The sequence below is a fragment of the Rhinoraja longicauda genome, chromosome 22, assembly GCF_053455715.1.
Source record: "Rhinoraja longicauda isolate Sanriku21f chromosome 22, sRhiLon1.1, whole genome shotgun sequence".
NCBI lineage: Eukaryota > Metazoa > Chordata > Chondrichthyes > Rajiformes > Arhynchobatidae > Rhinoraja > Rhinoraja longicauda.
The window spans coordinates 18,201,699-18,228,028 of NC_135974.1; the positions used below are offsets into that span (position 1 = coordinate 18,201,699).

The following is a 26,330-nucleotide window of genomic DNA, read 5'->3' on the forward strand; positions in this document are numbered from 1 at the left end:
TTTGTTCTGCACAAAAAAAGACACAAAGTGCTGGAGTAACTCAACAGTTCAGGCAGCATCCCTGGAAAACATGGATAGATGATGTTTTGGGTCGGGACCCTTCTTCAGACTTGCAAACATTTCCTTCCAGTTTGGACCGCACCAGAGTTTCAGGTACATACACACCATCCATGGCTTCTTGCAACAATTCCTCCCAGTCTGATTACTCTCCACAAGACTGTCTGAACATGATATACTAGTGGTCAGCACATCAGCTTACATAGACACTTGTGTCAGGTATTACGGAACAACAAAATTACGGAAGAAAACCTGTCTAGATCATGGTATAAAATAGTTTTTTTTAATTCAACTTCCTCTGCAATCAAAGTTATATTAAGAAAATCGGGAACTTTATTTATATGCAATAAATTCCAAATTCAGTCTCTTGCATTCAAAGGTTTATGGACAACGGGCCGATTCACTCCCCAACCCCTAAAGCGCCATTGTGTGTTAGCACGATCTTCCCAGTTTTCTTGATGCACAGAGACCTTTTGCTCTTTCACAAAGTTGTATCCTAAAACCTCACAGCATGACAAAGCCACAAGTCATTTGTCTGTTTCCTCGGACTTTAATTTTTTTTTTCTCTATCTCTAATTATCTGTGCCTCCTGGTCGTTTAATTATCACTTGGCTCCATGTCTACATCTTCTTCCCTATGGTCTTCATTAATAGTTCTTGTTTCTTGAATTTCCATTGCCTCCCCACACTCGCTTTCATCTTGATTAAATCTCCGAGTCTCACTTTCATCAACAGGTTTATTGAGCTCTTCATGCCCAAGTGACTCAGCTAATGTGTTCTGGCCTATCATTCCTGTATTCCTTGTTGTAGCTTCCTTTGTAAGACTTCCCTCTTCCCTGATGTTTGATTCTGGCTCACTTCCCTCATCCATCATTCCAGGTGCTACATTCCCAATTTTGTTCGCTTCCGTTGCAGTCTTATCATCTTCCGTGCCGGCTAGTTTTGTCACAAATACTCCCTCCATCAGTCCCGCCGCATTCGTCATGGCGGGGTCCTGTGTCGTCGATTTATTCTCTTCCATGGTCAACAGGTTGGATTCTCCTGAAGACAATGCATTGTCTTTGGATTTCTTTCCTTGTTCGCTGCTAGCTTCAACCACAATTTCTGTTGTAGGCAATGTCAAAGGATCTCCAGGTTTCTCCCTGGGTGTGGCTTCACAGTTCTCTGGTGGTGAGATGGTCTCACTGACTTTGGCGACAAGTTCGTCCTCGCATTCAGTTGGTTCTTCAGGGTTTTCAGGAATTGGAGATTTCCCCTCACAACTAGTCTTCTCCTCATTACTTGAGTCGGTATCGAGAGTCCCAGACACTGAAAGATTTTCAGATCCTTGATCAGTGTCCTTCATGACGTTTGTACTCTCCTCACTTGAATGTGAACATCTTTGTCTCTTTTTCAGAGCCTGGTCTTTGCCTGCCTCTGATGGCACGTCGCTAATTTTAGTCAATAGGTCTTCATCCAAACCTTCCTCACTCTGTTGTTCCACCACCTCCTTCTTCACCTCTTCGCAGATATGGCTGAATCTGTGTTCTGTTCCTCTGGGCGGTCCCCAGATGAAATCGGTGAGAGGCTGATAATGTTCCTGAGCAAAAATGATCAACTTCCTTCTCTCTGATTTATTTCTGATGGTGTAAAGAAAGTAGTCCAGCACACTGTCCTTAACCTGAGGTAACTGCTTGTTGATCAAGGTTTCTATGAGAAAGAACTTAACCAGTGGTGTCTGATAGTGCTCGAAGCCCAACTCTCCGAGGCACTTCAGTATCCTTGTGATGCGGAGATTGTTGTGCATGTGTCTAAAATTAGAAAGGGAAAGCATCAAGGTCAAACCCTTATTCTGCAACAAGAACATCGTAGCAGTGGGACATAAACATTTCTGACCTAGTGTCCCTGATTGGTACGAGTGTCAGAGGTTATGGGGAGAAGGCAGGAGAATGAGGTTGAGAGGGAAACATAGATAGATCAGCCATGATTGATTGGCAGAGTAGACTTGATGGGCCGATTAGCCTAATTCTGCTCCTATAACTTACCAACATACGAAAGTGATGGTACAACCCCTCAAACAAAAAGCTTTCACCCCTGAATTCATTAAACCAATCTGGAAAGGGTGCAGAGAAGATTTAAGAGGATGTTGCCAGGACTCGAGGGCTGAGCTATAGGGAGAAGTTGAGTAGGCTAGGGATTATTCCTTGGAGCACAGGAGGATGAGGAGTGATCTTATAGAGGTGTACAAAATCACGAGGGGAATAGTTAGGGTAGATGCACAGAGTCTTTTACCTAGAGTAAGGAAAATTAAGAATCAATAGGAACCCGAGTGGAAACTTTTTGACACAAAGTAGTAGATATATGGAACGAGCTGCAAGAAGAGGTAGTTGAGGCAAGTAGTATTCCAGCATTTAGAAGACATTTGGACAGGTACATGAATAGGAAAGGTTTACAGGGATAGTGGCCAAACTCAGACAGGTGGGACTGGTGTAGATGGGGCATCTTGGTCAGCATGGGCAAAATGGGCCGAACGGCCTATTTCCGTGCTGTATGACTCTATGCCAAGAAACTGCAGATGGTGGAATCTTGAGTAAAACACCCAAAGCTGGAGTAACTCAACGGATCAGGCAGCATCTGTGGAGGAAAGAGATCAGTGGTTTTGGGTTGCTTTGGGGCTCTTCTTCAGACTGAGCTTTTACATTTCCCTGAGGCATTGGTTCCATAGAAATGAAAGTGTTTGCCTGTACTCACTGATTGAGATTGTGAAATCGCTGCTTCCACTGACAGGCACGCTTCACCTCTCCCGTTTCTTCATTCACCAGCTGAATGCCGTAGAAATCCAGCATCATCTTGTATGCTTCGATAAGCCTCTCCTTTGCAACGTTGGATTGTTTGAATGACTGTTGATAGTGAAAGGTTTATTTATTCATCTTTAACACAGACAATGATTTAAAAGTTCCAGTACAGTGCAATGACCTTCATGCAAGATGGTTTGAATCCAAGAGTCGAGGTAGCTTACTCCAATGATACATGTTCTAGTGAGACCATACCTTGACATATTGTCCGCAGGTCTGATCTCTCTGTCTAAGGAAGGATAGATTTACAATAAACTGAGAACAGCAAAAGAGATACAGCTAAAGAAACTTCAGATGCTGGTTCACAAAAAAAAGACAGAAAGCGATGGAGTAATTCAGCAGGTCAGGCAGCATCTCAGGAGTCCATGGATAAATAATAAATGGCGTACATCAATTTCCGTCAAACTATATCCCTTCATCTGGCTTCACATTTCGCTACTCTTCTGTTCTTATCTCCCAGCCTTTTGTCTTCTACCCATCTCTGGTCTTTGTCCACCCATCTGCCTACCAATGCCACCCCCCTCACCTGTATCCACCTATCTCTTGTCAGGTTATATCCCGCCTCCATCTTTCTTCCAGCTTTCTCCCCCAATCAGTTTGAAAGGTCCCGACCGGAAACGTTGGCGGCACAATGGCGCAGTGGTAGTTGCTGCCTTACAACGCCAAAGATCTGGGTTCGATCATGACTATGGGTTCTGTGTGTGGAGGTTGTACGTTCTCCCTGTGACTGCGTGGCTTTTCTCTGGTTGTTCTGTGTTCCTCCCACACTCCAAAAGAAGTACAGGTTTGTAGGTTAATTGGCTTTGGTAAAACAGTCAATTGTCCCTAGTGCGTAAGATAGTTAGTAGATGGGGTTATCATTGGTTGACGTGGATTCGGGTGTGCTGAAGGACCTGTTTCCGCACTGCATCTCTACAGTAAATTAAAAATAGACTGTCCATGTCCTACGGAGATGCTGCGTGATCCACTGAGTTACACCAGCACTTTATGTCTTTATTTGTAACCAGGATGCAAAAGTGGGATAACGCAGAAAATATGGGACTCGGTGGGCCGATGGATCTGTTTCTATGCTGTCTGACTTTCTAAAGCAGGACAACATGCTGAATACCCCTCTCCACAATACACACCTTGATTTCTTGAATTGTCAGTTCTTTGGCCCACCAGTTCATTCCAGGCTCTCGTAGTGGAAACAACCTGAAAACACAAAACAGCCAACATAATCAAAGACTTGTTCCAACTCCGTTCATACCTTCTTCTCCCTGCTGCCGTCTGGCAGAAGGTACAGAAGCTTGAAAGTGCGCACTGCGAGACTCAGGAACAGCTTCTTCCCCTCTGTTTTCAGGCTTCTGAATGGTCCTTCTATAAGCTAGGGAACTGTCCGATTCACTTCTAGTCCATTGCAGACATTGGACAGTGTTTCTGGAACTGATGCGCTACAATGTTGAGAACTATATTCTGCACTCTGTATCTTCCCCTTTGCTCTACCTATTGTACTCGAGTTTGACTTGATTATATTTATGTAGCGTATTATGATCTGATTAGATAGCATGCAAAACAAAGGTTTTCACAGTACTTTTCACCATTCGGATTTTACGTTGCACTAAACATTATTCTCTTTATCCTGCATCTGTACACTGGATGGCTTGAATGTAATCATGTATCATCTTTCCGCTAACTGGAGAGCATGCAACAAAAAGTTTTTTCCCCTTAGTACATGTCACAATAAACTAAACTAAACTATACCTTGGTACATGTGACGATAATAAACCTAAACCAAACTCAATTAATTAGAAACTAGGATGAAATCAGACATACCAACCAGAAATTATGACTGCAAATAATGAAATATATACTGCAATGAAGTAGCGTGCATGTTGCAGTGGGATGCACCAGGATGCCGTGCAGGTTTGATAGCCCACTGTACACTGTAAGGAGAGGAGCTAAATTGGAAAATACTGGACATTTTTCATTATTCCAGGACATCTAATGGAATCACAGAACCCTGTGGCACAGATGGAGGCCATTTGGCCGATTATGTCTGTCCTGGCACCTTGAAAGGCCTGTTTATAACTTAGACCCACACACTCTCCCATTACACCTCAATCACTTCTGAGCACCTGTCCAATTGTTAATCCTATTCCCTCATTCTTGAAGTAGCGTCTGCCAAGATTCAACAAACTATTAGGGTTAAAAAATATATTTTCCCCATACTTCTTTTCTTAGTCAGTTCAAACTTGTCACCTACAGAGACCACGTGAAAATAAAGGAGGGAGACAGAAAGCAGGAAAAGATGGACCAGTTAGTCCGACATCTATTGTAGGGGAACATTTGTCCCCTTCAGGTACGTACCACTGGATGTATGAGTGGTTCCTCTCCAAGTGTTCATATTTTCCCTTCCATTTAGTTAACATGTCCACTATTTTATAACCTAATAAACAAAGAATTCTCCATCAGTATTTGAAAGATTGAAAGCAGCAAAAATAAATGTATGAAACAATAGCTTGTTGAATCTACGTTCAGGGACTGAATCAAATTGTTACACTAGGTGTGACTGACTTTAGATTTTAGAGAAAAAGTGCAGAAACAGGCCCTTCGGCCCACCGAGTCCGTGCCGACCAGCGATCACCTTTTACACCAACACTATCCTACACACTAGGGACAATTTACAATTTAACCAAAGCCAATTAACTTACAAACCCACATGTCTTTGGAGTGTGGGAGGAAACCAGAGCACCCGGAGAAAACCCACGCGGGTACAGGAAGAATGTACAACACTACATACAGCACCCGTAGGCAGGAAGCAGCTCTACCCCTGCGCCACCGTGATGCCCCACTTTTCTTTTTGTTGTTTATTATGGTGTTTACGGAGTACTGTAAACAGAATATTTGGTAAGAATTACATAGTTCCGTTTCATGACATATGACAAGACACTTTTCATTCTTGCTCTCTAAGAAGGTACTCGCCAAGCCTGCCGTCCTTTTTGTGGAGATCACACCGATACATCGACCATTCCTCCATCATCCCTGGATCAGAAGCCCACACACCAAACCCAACCTCTGCCACGTGTCTATAGTGGTAGCTTCCCACGACAATCTCAATGCTGGCCTTACCCATGACACCCGCCATCCTCATGGATAAGGGGATTAATCAGCAGGCCAGGACTTACCGTTGGGCTGTGAGCATGTTTTGTTCATGTAGAACATAAAGTTGGAGTTGCCACTCTGCTCCACGTTCTCCTTCAGATCCTGTTGGGAACAGAAGCAGGATCAATGTTGGAAAAGCACTGGTACCTACATGCAAGAGGGAGTGTGACACAAACGTCCTTAGGCAGAGAGGAGTGAGTACAGAGGGAGTGGTTAAAGTCAGCTGAGTTGGGAAAGTTAGAAAAATACATGAGAGCGGATATACTAAAGAGTTGTACAGTGGCACAGCGGTAGAGATGTTGCCTTACAGAGCCAGAGACCCGGGTTCAATCCTGACTACGGGTTCTGTCTGTACAGAGTTTGTTCTCCCTGTGACCGTGTAGGTTTTCTCCGGGTGCTTCGGTTTCTTCCCACATCCCAAAGACATACAGGTTTGTAGGTAAATTGTCTTCTGTAAATTGTCCCTATTGTGTAAGACTGAACTAGTGTACGGGTCATTGCTGTTCGGCGTGGACTCGATGGGCCGAAGGGCCTGTTGCCACCACGTTGTACCTCCAAACAAAACTAAACTAAAGAGAGGTGATAGGGAGTTGTTATTGGAGTGAACAATCACATTCTGCGTATCTCTGCAAAAAACATTCAGAATTTAACCAAAGCTTTACAAGATGTTTCTGGGATTTGAGGGCCTGAGCTGTAGGGAAAGGTTGGACAGGCTGGGACCTTATTCCCTGGAGTGCAGGAGGCTGAGGAGCGATCTTATAGAGGTATATAAGATCATGAGGGCAATATATTGGATGAATGCACAGAGTCTTTTCCCTAGGGTAAGAGAATCAAGAACCAGAGGATATATGTTTAAGTGAGAGGAAAAAGATTCAATAGGAATCAGAGGGGAAACCTTTTCACTCAGAAGGTGGAGGGTATATGGAACGAGCTGGCAGAGGAAGTAGTTGAGGCATGTACTATAACAGCATTTAAAAGACGTATGGACAGGTACATGAATAGGAACGGCTTAGAGGGATATTGGCCAAACACAGGCAAATAGGACGAGCATCTTGGTCAGCATGGACGAGTGGGGCTGAAGGGCCTGTTTCCGTGCTGTGTGACTCACAGGGTAGTAGTGCCGATATCGCTGGAGATCCATGGCTGCCCTCTTACTCCGCCGCCGAGGCTTGTCCTTGAGAGACAAACATTTATATTTAATTATTGTATTCGTTTAAACACAAACCTAGGCTTTGTGGCCAATTTCACATCCAATCCTCCCCTCCTCCAGTCCCCAGTCCGCGTTTCCCAAACCCCAACTTCCATCCCTTCCCCCCCTCCCTCGTTGCCCCTCGATTCTGGCTCTGCTCCCTCTCTCCTCTCACACCCCCATCCATTCCTTCCCCAACCAATCTTGTCCCAAGTGAGAGGGGAGAGATTTAAGAGGGACCTCAGGGCCAACTTTTTAATTCAAAGGGTAGTCTGTATCTAGAATGAGCTTGTAGAAGAAGCTATCGGAGGATACATTTATGAGCTTCAAAAGACATTTGGACATTCTCCCCATAACCCTTGACACCCTTACTAATCAAGAATCTGTCAACCTTCATCTTAAAAATACCAATGATGGTCTCCACCGCCATCTGTGGCAATGATTTCCACAGATTCACCACCCTCTAGCTAAAGAAATTCCTCCTCATCTCCTTTCTAAAGGTGCATCCTTTTATTCTGAGGCTCTGGTCCTAGACTCCCCCACTAGTGGAAACATCCTCTCCACATCCACCCTATCCAGACCTTTCATTATTTAGTAAGTCTCAATGAGGTCCCTCCCTCATCCTTCTAAACTCCAGTGAGTACAGACCCAGTGCTGTCAAACGCTCATCAAACGTTAACCCAATCACCTCTGGGATCATTCTCGTAAACCTCCATTGGACCCTCTCCAATGCCAGCACATCCTTCCTCACATATGGGGCCCAAAACTGCTCACAACACCCCAAATGATGTCTATCCAGTGCCTTATAAAGCCTCAGCATCACATCCCTGTTTTTATATTCTAGTCCTCTCAAAATGAATGCTAGCATTGCAATTGTCTTTCTTACTATCGATTCAAGTTGCAAATTAACTTTTTGAGAATCTTGCACCAACACTCCCAAGTCCCTTTGCATCTCTGATTTCTGAATCCTCTCACCATTTAGAAAATAGTCTTTGCCTTTATTCCAACTACCAAAATGCATGACTCCACACTTTACTCCCTTTCCTTGTCCATCTCCCACTTTGCTCTTCTCTCCTCTCCTTTCCCTCAATCTTCCTTCTCGTAACCCTGGCTGTCCACAAGGCTGGCAACATGGCGATATGTGAATAGTGCCACAGGATGTACCTGAGCCCTTGCCTCATCTTCTTGATTAGTACGGGTGTCAGAGGTTATGGGGAGAAGGCAGGAGAATGGGGTTAGGAGGGAGAGATAGATCAGCCATGATTAAATGGTGTAGACTTGATGGGCCGAACGGCCTAATTCTGCTCCTATCATTTATGATCACCTCAACACTGCCCGATGCTGCCTGAGAGCAGACTGGGGGCTCACCTCCCGCACCCCAAGAGGCGCTCTGGTCAGAGGTCGGCTGCAGGAGGCGCCCCGGAGCACTGAGGCTGAGTGGTGGCCGCGCGAGGCGAGGGGACAGTTCATTCGTGGGTCGACGTGTCGGTGTAGTGGGCCACTGGAGTCCCTGCAGCAGCCTGTGGCTCAATTAAATTGGGCGTTGCTCCAAGAGGATGATCTGGCGGATCGGACACAGCCTGCAGTGACATGGAGCTACAGTGGAGGACACCGACCACATCTTCTGGCCACCGCCGACCCCTGCAACTCCGGCCCAGTGCCATCGCCAGGACAACAGGCCTTCATGACCAAGTACTGACTCTACATTTTTAACAACTCTGAACTCGAAGGGTACAAGATTAGCTCTGGCAACTCTTGTGTACTGCCTCAGTGTAATCTACCCACTTACATTTAAGTCTGATTGGGCCTATATACAGTAAGATTGTTACTGAACTTGTATGTAAATTTTTTTTTCATTGTGCCTAGGTAAATGTGACAATAAAGTACTATTGATATATCGGATTCTCTTCATTCTTCAGGGAGGCGCAGTGGTAGAGTTTCTGCCTCACGGCACCAGAAACCTAGATTCAACCCTGACTACGGCTGCTGTCTGTACGAAGTTTGCTCGTTCTCTCTGTGACCACGTGGGTTTTCTCGGACCTGGGTGCTCCGGTTTCCTTCCACATTCCAAAGACGTGTAAGTCTGTAGGTTAATTGGCTTCTGTAAATTGTCCCTGGTTTGTAGGATAGAACTAGTGTATGGGTAATTGCTGGTCCGTGCAGACTCGGTGGGCCGAAGGGCCTGTTTCTACGCTGTATCTCCAAACTAAAATAAATTAAACTACCTGTTGTGCTTATGTTTAAGTTAATTGCATTCATGTACAGTATTATATGATTGATTGGATAGCATACAAAACTAAAGTCTTTCACTGTACTTCGGTACATGTGACAATAATAATCTAAATGTAAGCATGCACAACATCTGCGTTGTGGTACCTACGTCATCCAGAGATCTTCTCCACACTTTTGACTCAGGCCATGTCTTCTCTCGGTCCTCCTGTACAGTAAAGCACATATCTTTTAACCTGACGTTATCCAATAATAATATATTACTAACAATTATTCATTAACCAGCTTGGCATTCACACTCTTCTACATATGCCCCATACTGCTAGCTTGCATCACAGCTTGGTTTGAGAACAGCTCTGCCCAAGACCGCAAGAAATTGCAGAGATTTGTGGATGTCCATCACACAGACCAGACTCTCCACTATTGACTCCATCTACACTTTACACTGCCTCGGAAATGCAGCCAACATAAAGACTTGTCCACCCCCGGTCATTCCTCTTTCTCCCTGCTCCCGTCCGACAGAAGATACAGAAGCTTGAAAGCGCACACCACCAGACTCAGGAACAGCTTCTTCCCCTCTTTAATTAGATTTCTGAACGCTTTCCATAAGCTAGGGTACTGTCCAATTCACTTCCAACCAATTGCAGACATTTGACTATGGAACTGATGCACTACAATGCTGAGAACGATATTATTTACTCTCTCTTCTCTCTTCCCTTTGCTCTACCTATTGTACCTGTATTTGAGTTTGGCTTGATTCTATTTAAGTGTGGTATTATCCGGTCTGATTGGATGTGAAACAAAACTTTTCACTGTACCTAAATGGAATGACAATAATAAACCTAAACAGAAATATTAATATAATTCTTTTGTCCATTGACTTAAAACACCTGATACCATTCAGTTCAAAATTTTGTAGGCTTTCCTTTTCATTATAGTCTATGACATAATATTTTTCAATGAGGTCACCTCTCTTACTTGCAAATTTCAGACAATGTAGGTGGTTGCTGCTCTCTTTGCATTGTCTCAAAGGCAGGTACAATGATTTAGAAGCAGGCTGACATTTGGCTTCTCTAAAACTGTTTACTGGCATGGTCTCTCCCACAACAACCTTGTCATAAAATTATCTGTTTCCTTTTGCTTCCCATTTGCTTTCTAGATTGAAGTAAGAAATTGTCGGAATAGGACATGTGGCCATTCAAGCTTCCTTCACCATTCCATCAGGTCATGATTTCATAAGTCACAGGAGCAGAATTAGGCCATTTGGCCCATTGAGTCTACTCCTCCATTCAATCATGGCTGATCTATTTTTCCCTCTCAACCCCATTCTCCGGCCTTCTCCCCATAATCTTTGGCACCCTCACTAATCAAGGACCTGTCAATATCCGCTTTAAAAATACCAATGAAGGCCTCCACAGCAATGAATTCCACAGATTCCACCCTCTGACTAAATAAATTCCTCCTCATCTCCTTTCTAAAGGTACATCCCTTTTATTCTGATTTGATCTTGGCCTCATTTTCTCCCACTGATCTCCTTGACTATGTCCTCATCATTGTCCAAATATCTGCAAGCATGATACATCGTGACTCAGTATCCAGTTCTCGATGGTAGGAAGCTTCAAAAATATCTTCTGAGAGTCTTCAATGGGATATAGACAGCGAGTCATAGAGTCTTGCAGCATGGAACAGGCCTTTTGGCCAAACTTGCCTATGCCGACCAATATGCCCCAACTGCCCATGTTTGGCCCATATCCCTCTAAGCCCTTGTACCGGTCCAAATGCCTTTTAAATGTTGTTATAGTACCTGCTTCAACTATCTCCTCCGGCAACTTGTTCCATATACCAACCACCCTGAGTGAGAAAGTTGCCTCTCAGGTTCCTATTAAATCTTTCCCCGACAGTACACTAAGGAATAGAGTGAGCCAGAAGAGGTAGTTGAGGCAGATACTAAAACAACATTTAAAAGACATTTGGACAGGTACATAGATAGTAATGGTTTCGATAGATATGGGCCAAACGTGGGCAGCAGTAGATGGGGCATCTTGGTCGGCTTGGGCAAGTTGGTCTTGATTGAAATCGTCACCTATCCATGTTCTCCAGAGAGGCTGCCTGACCCGCTGAGTTACCCCAGCACTTTGTGTCCTTTTGGATCGAAGGGCCTGTTTCTCAGCTGATATCAATCACAGACACGCTACCAGGAAGTTCTATGCATTTAAGTCAGGCAGGTGGAACGAGTGGAGATGCGGCGTCTAGGTCGGTATGGGCAAGTTGGGCCGAAGGGCCAGTCTCCCTGCTGTGCGACTCTGTAACTAAGTGAAGGCCGGGTTGCACGCAGATACAGCACACTGGAGGCCTGTGTACAGGCGTGGGTCGCTGCCGGTGCAGGAGTGTGGCGGAGCGGGGACTCCGCTCTGCACCAGCCAGGGCCCGGGCGAGCTGTCAATCAAGCGCAAGAGGGTGCGCACCCCGAACCCCGTCTTCTTACCGTCTGCGGCCGCTCCGGCGAGCCGGCGGGCGATGGCGAGCGTCCCGGCTCCTCTTCGCTCTCCACCCAAGTGGAGTCGTACTCCTCCTCCTCCATCCTAACGACTCTCCTCGGCTGTGGCCAGTGCACGGACAAGGAGAGAGGGGGAAACTTTACCCCAGATAAATCCGCAGGGGGCGATGAGATGGGATGAGAAGCAACTGTTTGCACAAGGCAGAGAGAAAGGGAGGGAGGGAGAGGGAGGGAGGAGTCTCTATCGTACAACCAGGAAATGAGAACAAAGCCGGGTTGTTTTCGCTGCGGTGCAATGGTTCCTCTTGTCGTGAGGGGAGGTAATCTGGAATTATAAAATGAAGGAGAGATTTTAACAGCGGTCACACAGAGCAGTACAGCACAGGAACAGGCCATTCAGCGTACAGTCAATATGATACCAAGATAAACCAATCTCCTCTGCCTGCACGTGATCCATATATCTCCATTCCCTGCATATCCATGTGCATCTCTAAAAGCTTAACGTATCTGCCCTCACCACCATCCCTGGCAACGCATTCCAGGCACCCACCACCCTCTGTGTAAAAAAATGTGCCTTGCACATCTCCCTTAAATTTTGTCCCACTGACTTTAAAGCTACAGCAAAGGAACATACACCACAATGCCCATACCGAACATATTGCCAAATTAAACTAATCTCCTCTGCCTGAACATGACTGGTTTCCCTCTATTTCCTGCATATCCATGTGCATGTCTAAAAGCCGTTTAAATGCCACTATCGTACATGGCATCACCACCCTGGCTGTGTGTTCCGGGCACTCATCACCTGTATAAAAAGATGTGCCCCACACATCTTTAAACTTTGCCCCTCTGATTGTAAAGCTGTACCTCTAGTCTTTGACATTTCCACCTGAAGGAAAAGGTCTGACTGCAGCTATGCCTCTCATAATTTTATATACTTCTGTCTGGTCTCCCCTCAACCTCTGACGTTCCAGAGAAAACAATCCAAGTGTGTCCAATATCTCCTCATAGCTAATACCCTTTAATCCAGGCAGCATTCTGATAAATGTCCTCTGCACTCTCCAATGGACAAGGTGGGCCAAATGGCCTGTTTCCATGCTGTACAGCTCCATGAGCCTATCCCTTCCTACTAACTCTGTCTCCCTGCCCTGCTGGCTGTAAGGATCCGTGGTAAGGCTCTCTGGTCCCACTGTTCCTCAACACTGTTGTTTGCCTTGTCAAATGCTGAACCTTACATGTTTCCGAATTAAATTTCATTTACCAATTCAGTGCCAACCTAACTAAATTTGGTCTACATTCATTGGAGTGACAAGGATGAGAGGGAAACTCATTGAGATTCAAAGAATTCTCAGGCATCAATACTAGCAGCAGCGATAGAGTTGCTGCCATACAGCGCCAGAGACCCGGTTTTAATCCTGACTCAGGGTGCTGTCTGTACGTTCTCCCCGTGATCCGTGGGTTTTCCCCGGGTGTCCAGTTTCATCCTACAATCCAAAGATATACAGGTTTATAGGTTAATTAGCTGTGGTAAAGATTGCAAAATTCCCTAGTGTATAGAATAGTGCTAGTGTACGGGGATCACTGGTCAGCGCAGACTCAGTGGGCCGATGAGCATGTTTCCACGCTGTAGCTCTAAACAAAACTAAACTAAATAGGCCAGGTACCAGTTGAAAAATTTTAGGGTTGAAATGACAAAATTGTCTTTGGTCAGATTGTTGCATTCTTATGAATTCTCTTTTTTTCGGGAGTTGTGGAAGCTCAGGGTTTAAGTATTTTTAAAATAGACATTAATAGATTTTTGGTCACAGCAGGAATAAAGAGAGGTAGAAACAAAGAACTGCAGATGCTGGTTTATGCCAAAGATAGACACAAAGTGCTATAGTAACTCAGCAGGTCAGACAGCACCTCTGCAGAAAATGGATGGGTGTCATTTCGGGTTGGGATCCTTCTTCAGACTGCCTGATCCGCTGAGTTACCCAGCACTTTGTGTCTATCTTAGAATAAAGAAATACGGCAAAGATGTGTGTTGAGGTACAGGGACTTAACACCTACATTTAACTTTTAATTCGTATTTTAATAGACAGGGAATTTATTCTCTTGGAAGTAACTTTAAATGTTCTTTATCAGGTTTACTGCAAAATATCTATCTCTGAAAATGTCTGTGGACAGCTCAGAGTGTTTTTCAGGAAATTGAAACTGAACCTGACTCAGTTTATAGTCATTGTTTGTTTGAAAAATAAAGAGATGAAGTTTCAGTTTCAGTTTGAGTTGAGGATTTTTTTCAGACAATCGGCACTTTCAGCTTGCCTTAGAGGCCTTAAATCTTTTCTTTTCACTGAGTATTCTCCAGTATCATACCCATTGTAGTATAATTTAGACTTTGGACTTTAACTTTAAAGTTGAGAGTTTAGAGATGCAGCATGGAAACAGGCCCGTCGGCCCACCGAGTCCGCACCAATCAGCGATCATCCCATACATTAGTACTGTCCTACACACCAGGGACAATTTACAATTTTATCAAAGCCAATTAACTTACAACCCTGTACTTCTTTGAATTTAGCCCAATATACGGGATGTTCCCCGGCTAATACGGGACAATTGGCAACCCTAGTACAGACAGCACCCGTAGTTAGGGTTGAACCCAGGTCTCTGGTGCTGTAAAGCAGTAACTCTACCGCTGCGCCACTGTGCTGCCCCATTGATGCCATTATGCATCTCAATGAGTTTAGAATAGAATAGAATATCTTTATTTGTCATTCAAAACAAGTTGGAACGAAATTTAGTTAGCATGCATTCACAACACCAAAAAAGCAACAAAAACACACAACTACATAATTCAACACAAACATCCATCACAGTGACTTTCCTCCAGGCACCTCCACACTGTGATGGAAGGTAAAAAAAAAGTCTTATCTCCTTGCTTCTTCACCCATGGTCGGGCAGTCAAAACTCAAAACTGCAGCGTCGAGGCGATTGAGGCTCCCGACCCTGAAGTCCCCACCGGGCGATGGAAGATCCCGTGGCCGATTTTAAGCCGCGCCGGACGATGAAAAGTCCTGCGAACGGTGCGTCAAGGCGATTGAGGCTCCCGACCCTGAAGTCCCCGCTGGGCGATGGAAGATCCCGCGGCTGATTCCAAGTCAAGCCGGACGAAGAGTCCTGCGAACGGGCCGACCCAAGGCCCATGATTCTGGGCGGATGAAGACGCTGCCGCTGAAGCCCCAGAAACTCGGTCGCCAACCAGGGACCCACGAGCTCCCGACGCCACAGTCCACAGGGCCCGCGGCCGAAGCCTCCGAAGTCAGCCAGCTCCGCGATGGGAAGTCTGGAGGCCGCCAGCTCCCTGTTGCTAGGCCGCAGCACGAACGGAGATGCGACCCGGAAAAAGGTTGCATCTCCGTTGAAGGAGATTTTAAAAAAAAGTTTCCCCCATTCCCCCCCCAACCCCCCATATAATACACAACCAAAAGTAAACTATAACATACATCTAACATTAAAAATAAGACAAGAAGGAAAAGACAAACGGACCGCAGGCGATCCGCAGCTGCTAGGGTAGCGCCGCCACATCCGACAAGTCTACCATCTATTAGAAACTAGGCCGGAGAGGAGAAGGACCACCTTGTCCCGACATCTGAGGTAATACATCTGCCCCACTTCACAGTTTTACTCCATTGTAGAGTCCAGATTCCAAGCTGGGGAATCAGAATCATAGAGCTCATGGGCGGTACAGTGGCGCAGCAGGTAGAGCTACTGACTCACAGTGCCAGAGACCCGGCTTTTCATTCTTCTCACTCCAGTGAGCCAAGGCCTAATTTTTGTTAGGTTGGTATTGAATTGGTAGATGGAATTTACTTCATAGTATGTTGAGGCATTTGGGCAAGTCAAACAAGACATAGTGTGATATTTAGAAAAGTTGAGGAACAGTGGGGATTTGGAGTGCCATTCACAGATCTTTGCAGGTAGCAGGGCAGGGGAGCAGGGTTATTAGGAAGGGATAGAGCATAGAGCTGTACAGTATTGAAACAGGCGGCACAGTGGCGCAGCAGTAGTTAGAGTCCGTGGTAGAGCACAGGGGAGAGAGACCCTACCCTTCCTGCCTCAGAAGGCAGTGGAGGCTAATTCTCTGAATGCATTCAAGAGAGAGCTAGATAGAGCTCTTAAGCATAGCGGAGTCAGGGGGTATGGGGAGAAGGCAGAAACGGGGTACTGATTGAGAATGATCATCCATGATCACATTGAATGGCGGTGCTGGCTCGAAGGGCTGAATGGCCTCCTCCTGCACCTATTGTCTATTGTCTAAATCGAGCGGCTTTACAGGTTAATCTATAAATTGTCCCTCGTGTGTAGGAGAGTGGGATTGATTGCTGGTCGTGCAGGCTCAGTGGGCCAAAGGGCCCGTCCCCATGCTGTATCTCTGAGGTATAAAGACCATTCGGCCCGTCTAGTCCATGCTGTACAAGTGGGCCTACCGGACTAGTCCTATTTGCCTGCATTTGATCCATATCCCTCTACAACCTTCCTATCCATATACCATATAAATGTATTTTGAAGTGTATCCCGAGGTTGGGAGTGGGCCTTGGCAGCGCAGGCGCGAGACAAATGCGGCTGTTTGTTGCGTGGTGCGGGGGAGCCGACGCCTCAGTGGTTCAGGCGCCAGGGCGGGGCTTGGGGTCGGGCCAGCCTCAGTCCGCCCACAGTCCGCCCTCCTCCCCCTCTCTCTCGCTCTCGCTCTCTCTCTCGCTCTCGCTCTCTCTCTCGCTCTCTCTCTCTCTCTCTCTCTCTGTGTCTCTCTCTGTCTCCCTCCTCAGCCACAGGCCCCGCATCACTACCACAGGCCCCGCATCACTACCACAGGCCCGTCCTCCCGCTGCCCTGGGACCACAGCACAGACCCGTCCCGTCCCCCGAGAGCGGCTCCCGTGCGCGATGGCGGCCCGTGGCCGGGCCTCAGGCCCTCAGGCGTCCGCGGCGAAGCTGAAGAGCGCCGGCAACGATCTGTTCCAGCACGGGCGGTACGGGGAGGCGGCAGGCCGCTACTCGGAGGCCATTGGGCGGCTGCAGGAGGCCGGTAAATGGGGGTGGGGAGGGATAAAGGGGAGAGAGAGACGGGGGTAGGGGAGAGGGACCCTTACCCTCCTCACTCCCTTATCCCCTCTCCCCTCCCTTACCCCCTTCCTTACCTCCTCTTCCTTACCCCCTTTCCCCTTCCTTACCCCCTTTCCCCTTCCTTACCCCCATCCCTTACTGCCCCTCCTCTGGCTCTGCCCTCCCTTACCCCCCTCCCATTCTCACCTCTCTCACCTCCCTTGCCCCCCTCTGCCCTCCCTTGCCCCTCTGCCTTGCCTCCCCTTCCTTGCCCCCCCCTCTGCCCTCCCTTACCCTCCCCTCCCATTCTCCCCTCTCTGACCCAACTCTCCCCCCCCCCCACGCCTTCCCCTCTCTTCCTGACCCCTTACCCCTCTCTCCTCCAACCCTTTCCTTTCCATCAGTTGTTCATACTGTCGATGATGTGAGTTCTTTTTCCTCTTTGTCTTGCTTCAGGTGCAAAATGGCCGGAGGAATTGAGTGTTATGTATTCCAACCGAGCTGCCTGTTATTTAAAGACTGGAAGTTGCAGTGACTGTATAAAAGATTGCACCGCGTATGTACCTGAGCTAACTACTTCAAGAACTAAAGAAGCAATGTTCGGATTGTTACAAAGGATAGTAATGTAGGGCTCGATTACAGAGGCTCCATAGTTAATTTCATCTACCTGAGGCCAAGTCAAGAATTGGGAATGAAAACAAGAACAAAATGCCTGATGCTTACAAGTGCTTATCTTTTGGGAAGGCCACCAAAATAAGCACCCTCTATAGCTTAATTTGGGGTTTTTGGGTAAAGTTTTATTGTTGTCACGTGTACTGAGGTACAGTGAAAAGTTTTTGTTTGTGTGCTTTCCAAAAAAATAAGATAATACTATACATGAATACAATGAAACCATACACAAGTGCAACAGATAGAGAGCCAAGAGAAAAATACCAGACTGCAGCGTGTAGTTCCTCAGTATTGTTCCAGAGGAAAAAGTCCAATGTCTGTAATGAGGTAGATTAGAGAATCGGGACTGAACCCTAGTTTATGGAAGGACTGTTCAGAAGCCTAATAACAGGGGAAGAAGTTGTTCCTGAGTCTGTCAGTGAGTGCTTTCAAGCTTCTGTACCATCTGGACCAGAGCAGGGAGAAGGAGGAATGATCGGGGGGGGAACAAGTCTTTGATTATGTTGGCTGCTTTCCCGAGGCAGCAAGAAATGTGGGAGTCAGTGGTGGGGAGTTTGGGCGACATCCACAGCTCTCTGCAATTTTGTGTAGTCTTGGGCAGAGCCGTTCCCAAAACAAGCTGTGTGGCAACTGACAATAGGATTTCCATGGTGCATCTGTAGAAGTCAGTTTAGTGTTTTAGTTTTTAGAGATATAGCATGGAAACGGGCCCTTCAGCCGACACCGACCAATGATCACCTGTATCTTAGTTCTATTCTACACGCTAGGGACAATTTACAGAGGCCAATTAACCTACAAACCCCGCACATGTTAGAATGTGGGATGAAACCGGAGCACTCAGAGAAAACCCATGCAGTCACAGGGAGAACGTACCAACTCCGTACAGACAGCACCTGTAGTCAGCTTCGAATGTGGGTCTCTGGCACTGTAGGGTAGCAACTCTACTGCCCCTTGGTAAGAGTTGTTGAAGACATGCTAGATTTCCTCAGTCACCTGAAGAAGTAGAGGCATTTATTTTTTTGGTTGTAGCCTCAATGTAGTCGCATCCTTTTATAGCGTGGCGATCAGACCAATACACTACTCCAATTGCAGTGGGCTAATGAATGTCGCTCTGTCTTGTGGTTCTCCCGCCAGGTCTTTGGAGCTTGTTCCCTTCGCACTGAAGCCATTGATCCGTCGGGCTAGTGCATATGAGGCGCTGGAGCGGTATGACCAGGCGTTCGTGGACTTCAGGACAGCCACACAGGTGGACGGCAACGTTCAGGCTGCTCAGGACGGCATGAATAGGTAAGCTTGCAAGAAGGAACTGCAGATGCTGGTTTACATAAAAACATAGAAAATAGGTGCAGGAGTAGGCCATTCAGCCCTTCAAGCCAGCACCACCATTCAATATGATCATGGCTGCTCATCCAAAATCAGTACCCCGTTCTGGCTTTTTCCCCATATCCCTTGATTCCCTTCGCCCTAAGAGCTAAATCTAACTCTCTTGAAAACATCCAGTGAATTGGCCTCCTCTACCTGTTGTGGCAGAGAATTCCATGGATTCACCACTGTCTGGGTGAAAAGGGTTTTTTCTCATCTCATTCCTAAATGGCCTAACCCTTATTCTTAAACTGAGACCCCTGGTTCTGAACTCCCCCAACATCGGGAACATTTTTCCTGCATCTACCCTGTCTTAAGAATTTTATGTTTCTATAAGATCCTGTCTCATCCTTCTAAATTCCAGCGAATACAAGCCCAGTCGACCCATTCTTTCATCATACGTCAGTCCCGCCATCCCGGGAATTAACCTAGAGAACCTACGCTGCACTCCCTCAATAGCAACCTAGAGAACCTACGCTGCAGTCCCTCTAATTTTCCTTCCTCAAATTAGACTTTCTTCCAAAGATGGACACAACATGCTTGAGTAACTCAGCAGGAAAGACAGCATCACTGGAGAAAAGGAATGGGTGACCTTTTGGGTCAAGACCCTTCAGTCTAAAGAGGCTTGACCCAAAACGTCACCCATTCCTTCTCTCCAGAGATGCTGTCTGTCCTGCTGAGTTACTCCAGCACTTTGTGTCTGTGAACAGGTAAGCGGTGGGCAAGAGATGCAGGTCCGTGAGGAGTGAAGCAGCACGTTGATACAGTCAAAGAAAGCCCATCAATCCCTCTCCTTCCTTAGAAGACTGGGGAGATGGAGATTTGGAATGTCAATCAATACTCTTGGATTTCTACAGGGTGTACGGTAGAGAGCATATGGTTGTATCATGATGGGAATTATGATGGGAATAAGAGGTTACAGAGAGTGGTGAACACTGCCTGGTCCATCATGGGTACTTTCCTCACCATCAAAGGGATCTATAGCAGCCAGCATCAAAGACCCACACCATCCCGGCCACACTCCCATCTCATTCCTATCGTAAGGAATATGGTACTGCATTAGACTGAAAACTGTCATGACCACATTCAAGAACAGCTTCTTCCCAACAGCCATCAGGCTGTTGAACACTGTGCAGCACAACCTCAACTATGAACTTGATTTTTCCCAATTAATGTTCTCCCTGTGACCATGTGGGTTTCTTCTGGGTGCTTCGGTTTCCGCCCACATCCCAAAGACAAGCAAGTTTGTAAGTTAATTGGCCTCTGTAAATTCCCTCTAGTGTGTAGGGAGTGGATGCAAAAGTTGGATAACATAGAACAAGTGGAAATGGGTGATCAATGAAGGGTCTGTTTCCATGCTGTATCTATAAACTAAAATAAACAACAGTAATTTGTCTGAAGAAGGGTTCCGACCTGAACCGTTACTGTTCCATGTTATCCAGAGATGCTGCATGATTCACTGAGTTACTCCAGTCTTTTTTTAAAATAAATCAGCATCTGCAGTTCCTGGTTTTATTGGCTGGGTAAATGTAAAAATTGTCCCTAGTGGGTGTAGGATAGTGTTAATGTACGGGGATCGCTGGGCGGCACGGACTTGGTGGGCCGAAAAGGCCTGTTTCCGGCTGTATATATATGATACGATATGATAATAGTAATTTTTTTGCTGGCAGCTGTCCTAGAATGGATTAATGATGGTGAGGTGGTGATTGCCTTGTTTTGGACTGCTGTTGTTTCCTTCCTGTCTGCCTTGCAATTCATCTTCCTTTGTTTATCCTCCATCCCTTTTGCAGAATGAGGAAGGTGTTGACGGATAGGGATGGGAACAGTTGGCGTGATAATCTCCCTCCTCTACCATCCGTGCCCGCCGCACTTCAGCAGAAGTGGAGACCTAACCCTTCCGGAAATACGGGCGTGGAGACAGCAACTATACAGCAGAATGGCGACGGCACAGGTCAGTCACTCAGACCAAACACGAGGCATAGATAGGGTAGACAGAACCTTTATCGCCAGGGTGGAAATGTCAAAGACCAGAGGGCACTATGCCTGCATATCTTTAAACTTTGCCCCCCTCACCTTAAAGCTGTGCCCTGTAGTCTTTGACATTTTCTACCCTGGGGGAAAAAGATTCTGACTGTCTACCCTATCTAAGCCTCTCATAATTTTTTATACTTCTATTGGGTCTTCTCTCAAACTCCGATGCTCCAGAGAAAACAATCCAAGTCTGTCCAACCTCTACTTGTGACAGTGGTAGAGCCATTTTCTTACAGCGCCAGAGACCCGGGTTCAATCCTTTCTACAGGTGCTGTCTCTACAAAATTTGTATGTTCTCCCTGTGACCGTGTGGCTTTTCTCCGGGTGCTGTGATTTCCTCCCACACCGGAAGACGTGCAGTTTTATGGGTTAATTGGCTTCAGTAAAATTGTAAATGGTCCCTAGTGTGTAGGATAATGCTAATGTAGAGGGTAATCACTGGTCGGCATGGACTCAGTGGGCCGAAGGACCTGTTTTTTGCGTGCTGTATCTCTAAAGTTATAGCTAATGCCCTCTAACAGGGCATGGGGAAGACGGAGATTAGCATGATGCAGAGGATGATGTTGGACACACAAGGCAGCCCTGGAAGCCTCGAGTGAACACTAACCCCGAATGGTTGCTTTATCCAGCTTCCGCCAGCCTCATGCAAGCCAGATCTTTGAAGGAAGCAGGGAACTTACTGGTGAAGAAAGGAGAGCACAGGAAGGCAGCGGAGAAGTACAGTGAAAGCCTGAGGCTGAACAGCAAGGAGCACACCACCTTTACCAACAGGTACCGAGCAACATTTGTCCGAGTAGCACAGTGATGTAACTGGCAAACAAACCAGAAACAGCTTCTTCCCACTCTTTATCAGACTTCTGAATGGTTCTTCCACAAGCTAGGGTACTGTCCGATTCACCTCTACCCCATTGTGGACATTAGACTTTGTCTCGAACTGTTGCACTACAATGCTGAGAACTATATTCTGCACTCTGTATCTTCCCCTTTGCTCTAACCATTGTATTTGAGTTTTACTTGATATATTTATGTATGGTGTTATCCGATCTGTTTACATAGCAGGCGAACAAAAGCTTTTCGCTGTACCTCGATACATGTGACAATAATAATCTAAACCTAAAGAAATCAGATCGGATCTAAAGGGTTCCGACCCAAAACGTCACCTATTCCTTTTCTCCAAAGAAGCTGCCTGATCAGCTGAGCTATACCTGCACTGTGTGTCTATCTTCGGTATAAACCAACCAACATCTGCGGTTCCTTCCTACTCAAATCAGACCTCATCTTTGTGTTAATTCAGGCAAACTGTAATCATTCCAATGTGTGGGGGTCACCAGAAAGGTTGCGTTCATTACCCATCCCTGATGATTAATTGCACTGCCAGTGGCTCTGGTTTTACCTGCTGTCTGCCCCTAATTTCCTGAGCTGGCTTGTGTGGTTCCTGGCAGGGCGCTGTGTTTCCTGAACCTGCAGCAGTATCGTGAAGCAGAGAAGGACTGCACGGCTGCTTTGGCCTTGGATCCTAGAAACCTGAAGGCATTCTATCGACGTGCACAGGCTCGCAAAGAGCTGAAGGTAAGTAAAATGCAGCTAGCAAATGTGTTTAGATTAGAGATACAGCATGAAAACAGGCCCTTTGGCCCACCAAGTTCACGCCAACCATCGATCGCTGTTCACACTAGTTCTATGTTATCCCACTTTTTCATCTACTATCTACACACACTACGCAATTTACAGAGGGCCAATTAAAAAACAAACCCACATGACTTTGGGATGTGGAAGGAAACTGGAACACCCAGAAGAAATGCATGCGCACAGGAAGAACGTGCAAGCACCACACAGACAACTGTCAAGTGTGGCTCAAATACTTCCTCTGGTAGTTCGTTCCATATATCCATCACACTTTGTGGAAAAAGCTGCTCCTCAGGTTGCTATTAAATCTTTTGCCTCCCATCTTAAACCTATGTTCTCTGGTTCTTGATTCCCCAACTTTGGTAAAAGACTATGCATTCACCCTATTTATTCTCCTTATGATCTTATACACCTCTAAGATCACCCTTCAGCCTCCCGTACTCCAATGAATAAAGTCCTAGCCTGCCCAACATATCTCTACAGCTCAGGGCCTCGAGTCCTGGCAACAGCCTCCTCGACCTCTCTGCACTCTTTCCAGCTTAATAAAGCCCTTCCTAAAGCAGGGTGACCAAAATTGAGCACAATACTCTACAAGCACAGCCATGCCAACAATTTGTACAACTGTAACATGACATCCCAACTTCTATAATTCAGTAGGACACAAAGTGTTGGAGTAACTCAGCAGGTCAGGCATCATCTCTGGAGAACATGGATGGGTGACCATTCGAATTGGGAACCTCCTTCAGACTCTGAACCAAGAGGGGTCCTGACCCAAAACGCCACCTAATCATGTTCTCCAGAGATGCTGCCTGGCCCGCGGAGTTCAGTGCTTTGTGTCCTTTTATGTAAACCAGAATCCTCAGTTCGTTGCTTCTTTGCCTTTATACTCCATACCCTGACTGATAAAAGACAATGTACAAAAAGCCTCCTTGACCACCCTGAAACTACTTTCAGGGATCGGTGTACAAATCTGCTCTGTTCCAAAGTAATAGGAGAAGAATTAGGCCACTCAGCCCATTGAGTTTGCTCCACCATTCAATCATGCTGATCTATCTTTCCCTCTCAACCCCATTCTCCTGCCTTCTCCCCATAACCTTTGATAAATTCCTGATTAGTAAGGGTGTCAATCTCCGCTCTGAAAATATCCATGATGGCCTCCACTGCTGTCTAAGGCGATGAATTCCACAGATTCACCAACCTCTTACTAAAGCAATTTCTACAATAAATCTTGACTTCTCCAGATGCTTGAGGTTGGTTTGTTTTGCAGTATTGTATGGCCACACAAGGATTGATTGGAAAGAGAGAGAGCTCTAGGTCTTGCTTTTCTTTCCTCAGGATTACAAGGGCAGCCTTGCTGATGCTCGAGAGATGCTGAAACTGGAGCCAAACAACGCGGCTGGGCAACGCCTGATCCAAGACACTGAGAAGCTTGTTAAATAAAAGCTTGCTATGTGGGAGTCTCAGACACTTGCTGAGACAACCTCACCCTTGAACAAATTTTAGGGGGGAAAAACCTGTGCTTGTTGCATATATGGATTTGCATTTGTTTTGCTTTTCAAAGACTTTCCTGAAAATCTGGCCTGACACCAAAGAGAGCATGGGATTAAGCTGTTTTAGAATTGTAGTTGGTTTGATGCAGATTGTGCCTGTCCTCGCACAAAAGGGACACTTGTAAATAGTGGCAGCTCCTATACAACTTGCATCAGAATCCTTCACCCGAATTAATCCAGGATTGCACAGATCACTATAGATCTAAGACTCTATAAATAGCAATAGGCCTGTTAGCAGTTTGAATTCCTGAGCAGCAAAAGAGCATCTCACATTTTTTTTTTTTATAAAGCATTATTTGGAAAATCTACAACAATTGGATTCTGTAACCTCTTGGGTTACTTAGTTTCCCACCCCACCTTTGTTTTTCTAGTGATTGTTTTGCCCTTCACCGGGTATAATTCCAATTATATCTGTGTCCAATATCCTAGACGTGTTGACTTTTGGGATTCAGCTGACTACATACACAATTGCACACACATTCAGATAGTAGAAGGTATTCAAATCAATCCAGTCAGTGAAACCTTACCGTTTGTTCTTTTAAATGTAGTTCATTCTGTGCGGGAGGGGAGAGTAATGGAGTGAGTCTTTGTTCACGGTTCATTTAATCGCCCATCTACCTTGTGCTTCCACCTATGCCACCTCTTTAGATGCTTTACTTGTGTGTCAGTTGCACTATCGGGCTACATTTCTGCTGGGAATGAGTCTGCCTGAGGAACAATACATAGAATTTAATGGCAGCATGAGAGCATGTGTATATAGGAACATATTTCATTGTTGTTGGAGGAAAAGCTTCCAGGGAATTAACATGCGAGCTGGTTGAATGGTGAACCTGGGAGGACCAATCCCCTAAAAGAGATGTTGAAAAATTACCAGTGTCCACAAATGCCAGAACCATAGAAATCTGCTGGGACTAGACACAAAATGCTAGCGTAATTCAATGGGTCTGACAGCATCTCTGGAGCAAAGGAATTGGTGACATTTTGGGTCTGAACCCTTCTGACCTCTCTGAAGAAGGGTTCCGACATGATATGTAATCTATTCCTTTTCTCCAGAAATGCTGCCTGACCCGTTGAGGTACCCCAGCATTTTGTCTACTTTTGATATAAACCAACCTCTGCAGCTTCTTCCGACACAATTTGCTAAGATTTTGATCAGTTTTTTCCAGCACTAAACTCTGGATTCATTCATGTTTAGTGCTGTTTAGTTGGAGCTATCCCATGTCAAGCAATGGAATGGAGATATGGTGTTTTTTGACCCACCACTAACAGTTGCCTAGACCAAATGTTCCAAACATTATTCCCAGTTCTCCAACTACAGGGCAGACCTACTGAGAGAACAAGTGGGTGTATAAACTAGTCAAATATCACATGGTTTAAGGCGTTGCAATGTGAATTGTTGAGTTGAGTACCAGCCCATTTCTTCCTGTGCTCCAGGTGTCATAGCAAAAACTTTAGGCAAGCAGTGAAACTTTTTTTCCTCCCAACTCTGATATTTTGACAAGGAGGATTTTCTTTAGCCCAATTGTCATACTTGAGGTACTGTTACAACTGAAGTAATGTAGCCATGGGAATATAAAATGGAGGCAGTGTAGATGGAGCAGATTTGACAACATTTGTGGTAGGTGGAGACAGCTGTGACCCCTTGCATTTAAAGTAGGGAAGAAGTTTTTAGCTGAGGTCAAGCTTTGCGTTTACTATCAGAAATCAGACTCTCTTTGGTGATGTAATGTTTATTGCAGATTAAATTGTTAATAACCTTCCTGCCTAAAGCATGGTTCCAGATATCTCAGGCATTCAATGTTGTGGTTTAGATCTTGTATTGCACTGTAAATCTCAAACTCAGGTATTAAACTGTTAATAAATGACACGGGATGTCTTTTCATTATTTAAGTGGAGGTATTGCTATTGCCCATCATGGGAAAGGTGAAACCACCATGGTGGCAATTAATCTCAGCACAGAAACAGACCATGTGGCCTAACTCATTCATGCCAACCAAGATGCCCCATCTGCCTGTATTTGGCCCATATTTCAAGATCAATTTATTGTCACATGTACCAA

The 26,330-nt window shown here is 45.8% G+C and overlaps 2 protein-coding genes across 3 annotated transcripts; one reads left to right on the forward strand and one right to left on the reverse strand.

Moving 5' to 3' along the window:
* LOC144604455 (uncharacterized) lies at positions 1-17,490 on the reverse strand. Of its 2 annotated transcripts, none has more exons than XM_078418895.1 (9): positions 17,405-17,490; positions 11,938-12,274; positions 9,604-9,660; positions 7,143-7,208; positions 6,058-6,136; positions 5,240-5,318; positions 4,018-4,084; positions 2,787-2,935; positions 1-1,846 (listed from the first exon to the last, which is right to left on the reverse strand). In XM_078418895.1, the coding sequence occupies exons 2-9, from the start codon at positions 12,031-12,033 to the stop codon at positions 655-657; spliced, it is 1,785 nt and encodes a 594-aa protein (XP_078275021.1). In that variant the 5' UTR covers positions 12,034-12,274; positions 17,405-17,490; the 3' UTR covers positions 1-654. The 2 variants fall into 2 exon arrangements, with proteins under 2 accessions (XP_078275021.1, XP_078275022.1); XM_078418896.1 differs by lacking the exon at positions 17,405-17,490 and adding an exon at positions 15,478-15,493.
* Positions 16,647-26,136, forward strand: LOC144604456 (mitochondrial import receptor subunit TOM34-like). Its single transcript, XM_078418897.1, has 7 exons — positions 16,647-17,016; positions 17,490-17,589; positions 18,837-18,989; positions 20,855-21,015; positions 21,725-21,866; positions 22,538-22,664; positions 24,057-26,136. The coding sequence occupies exons 1-7, from the start codon at positions 16,875-16,877 to the stop codon at positions 24,159-24,161; spliced, it is 930 nt and encodes a 309-aa protein (XP_078275023.1). The 5' UTR covers positions 16,647-16,874; the 3' UTR covers positions 24,162-26,136.
* Positions 26,137-26,330: the final 194 nt, after the last annotated feature.

Coding starts and splice junctions, on each gene's coding strand:
- LOC144604455 (XM_078418895.1), bottom strand. CDS start 12,033: ATGGAGGAGGAGGAGTACGACTCCACTTGGGTGGAGAGCGAAGAGGAG. Junction 7,209..9,603: donor GGAGAAGATCTCTGGATGAC/GTAGGTACCACA, acceptor TTGTCTCTCAAG/GACAAGCCTCGGCGGCGGAG. Junction 4,085..5,239: donor AACCACTCATACATCCAGTG/GTACGTACCTGA, acceptor TTGTGTTTTCAG/GTTGTTTCCACTACGAGAGC.
- LOC144604456 (XM_078418897.1), top strand. CDS start 16,875: ATGGCGGCCCGTGGCCGGGCCTCAGGCCCTCAGGCGTCCGCGGCGAAG. Junction 17,017..17,489: donor TGGGCGGCTGCAGGAGGCCG/GTAAATGGGGGT, acceptor GTCTTGCTTCAG/GTGCAAAATGGCCGGAGGAA. Junction 17,590..18,836: donor TGTATAAAAGATTGCACCGC/GTATGTACCTGA, acceptor TTCTCCCGCCAG/GTCTTTGGAGCTTGTTCCCT.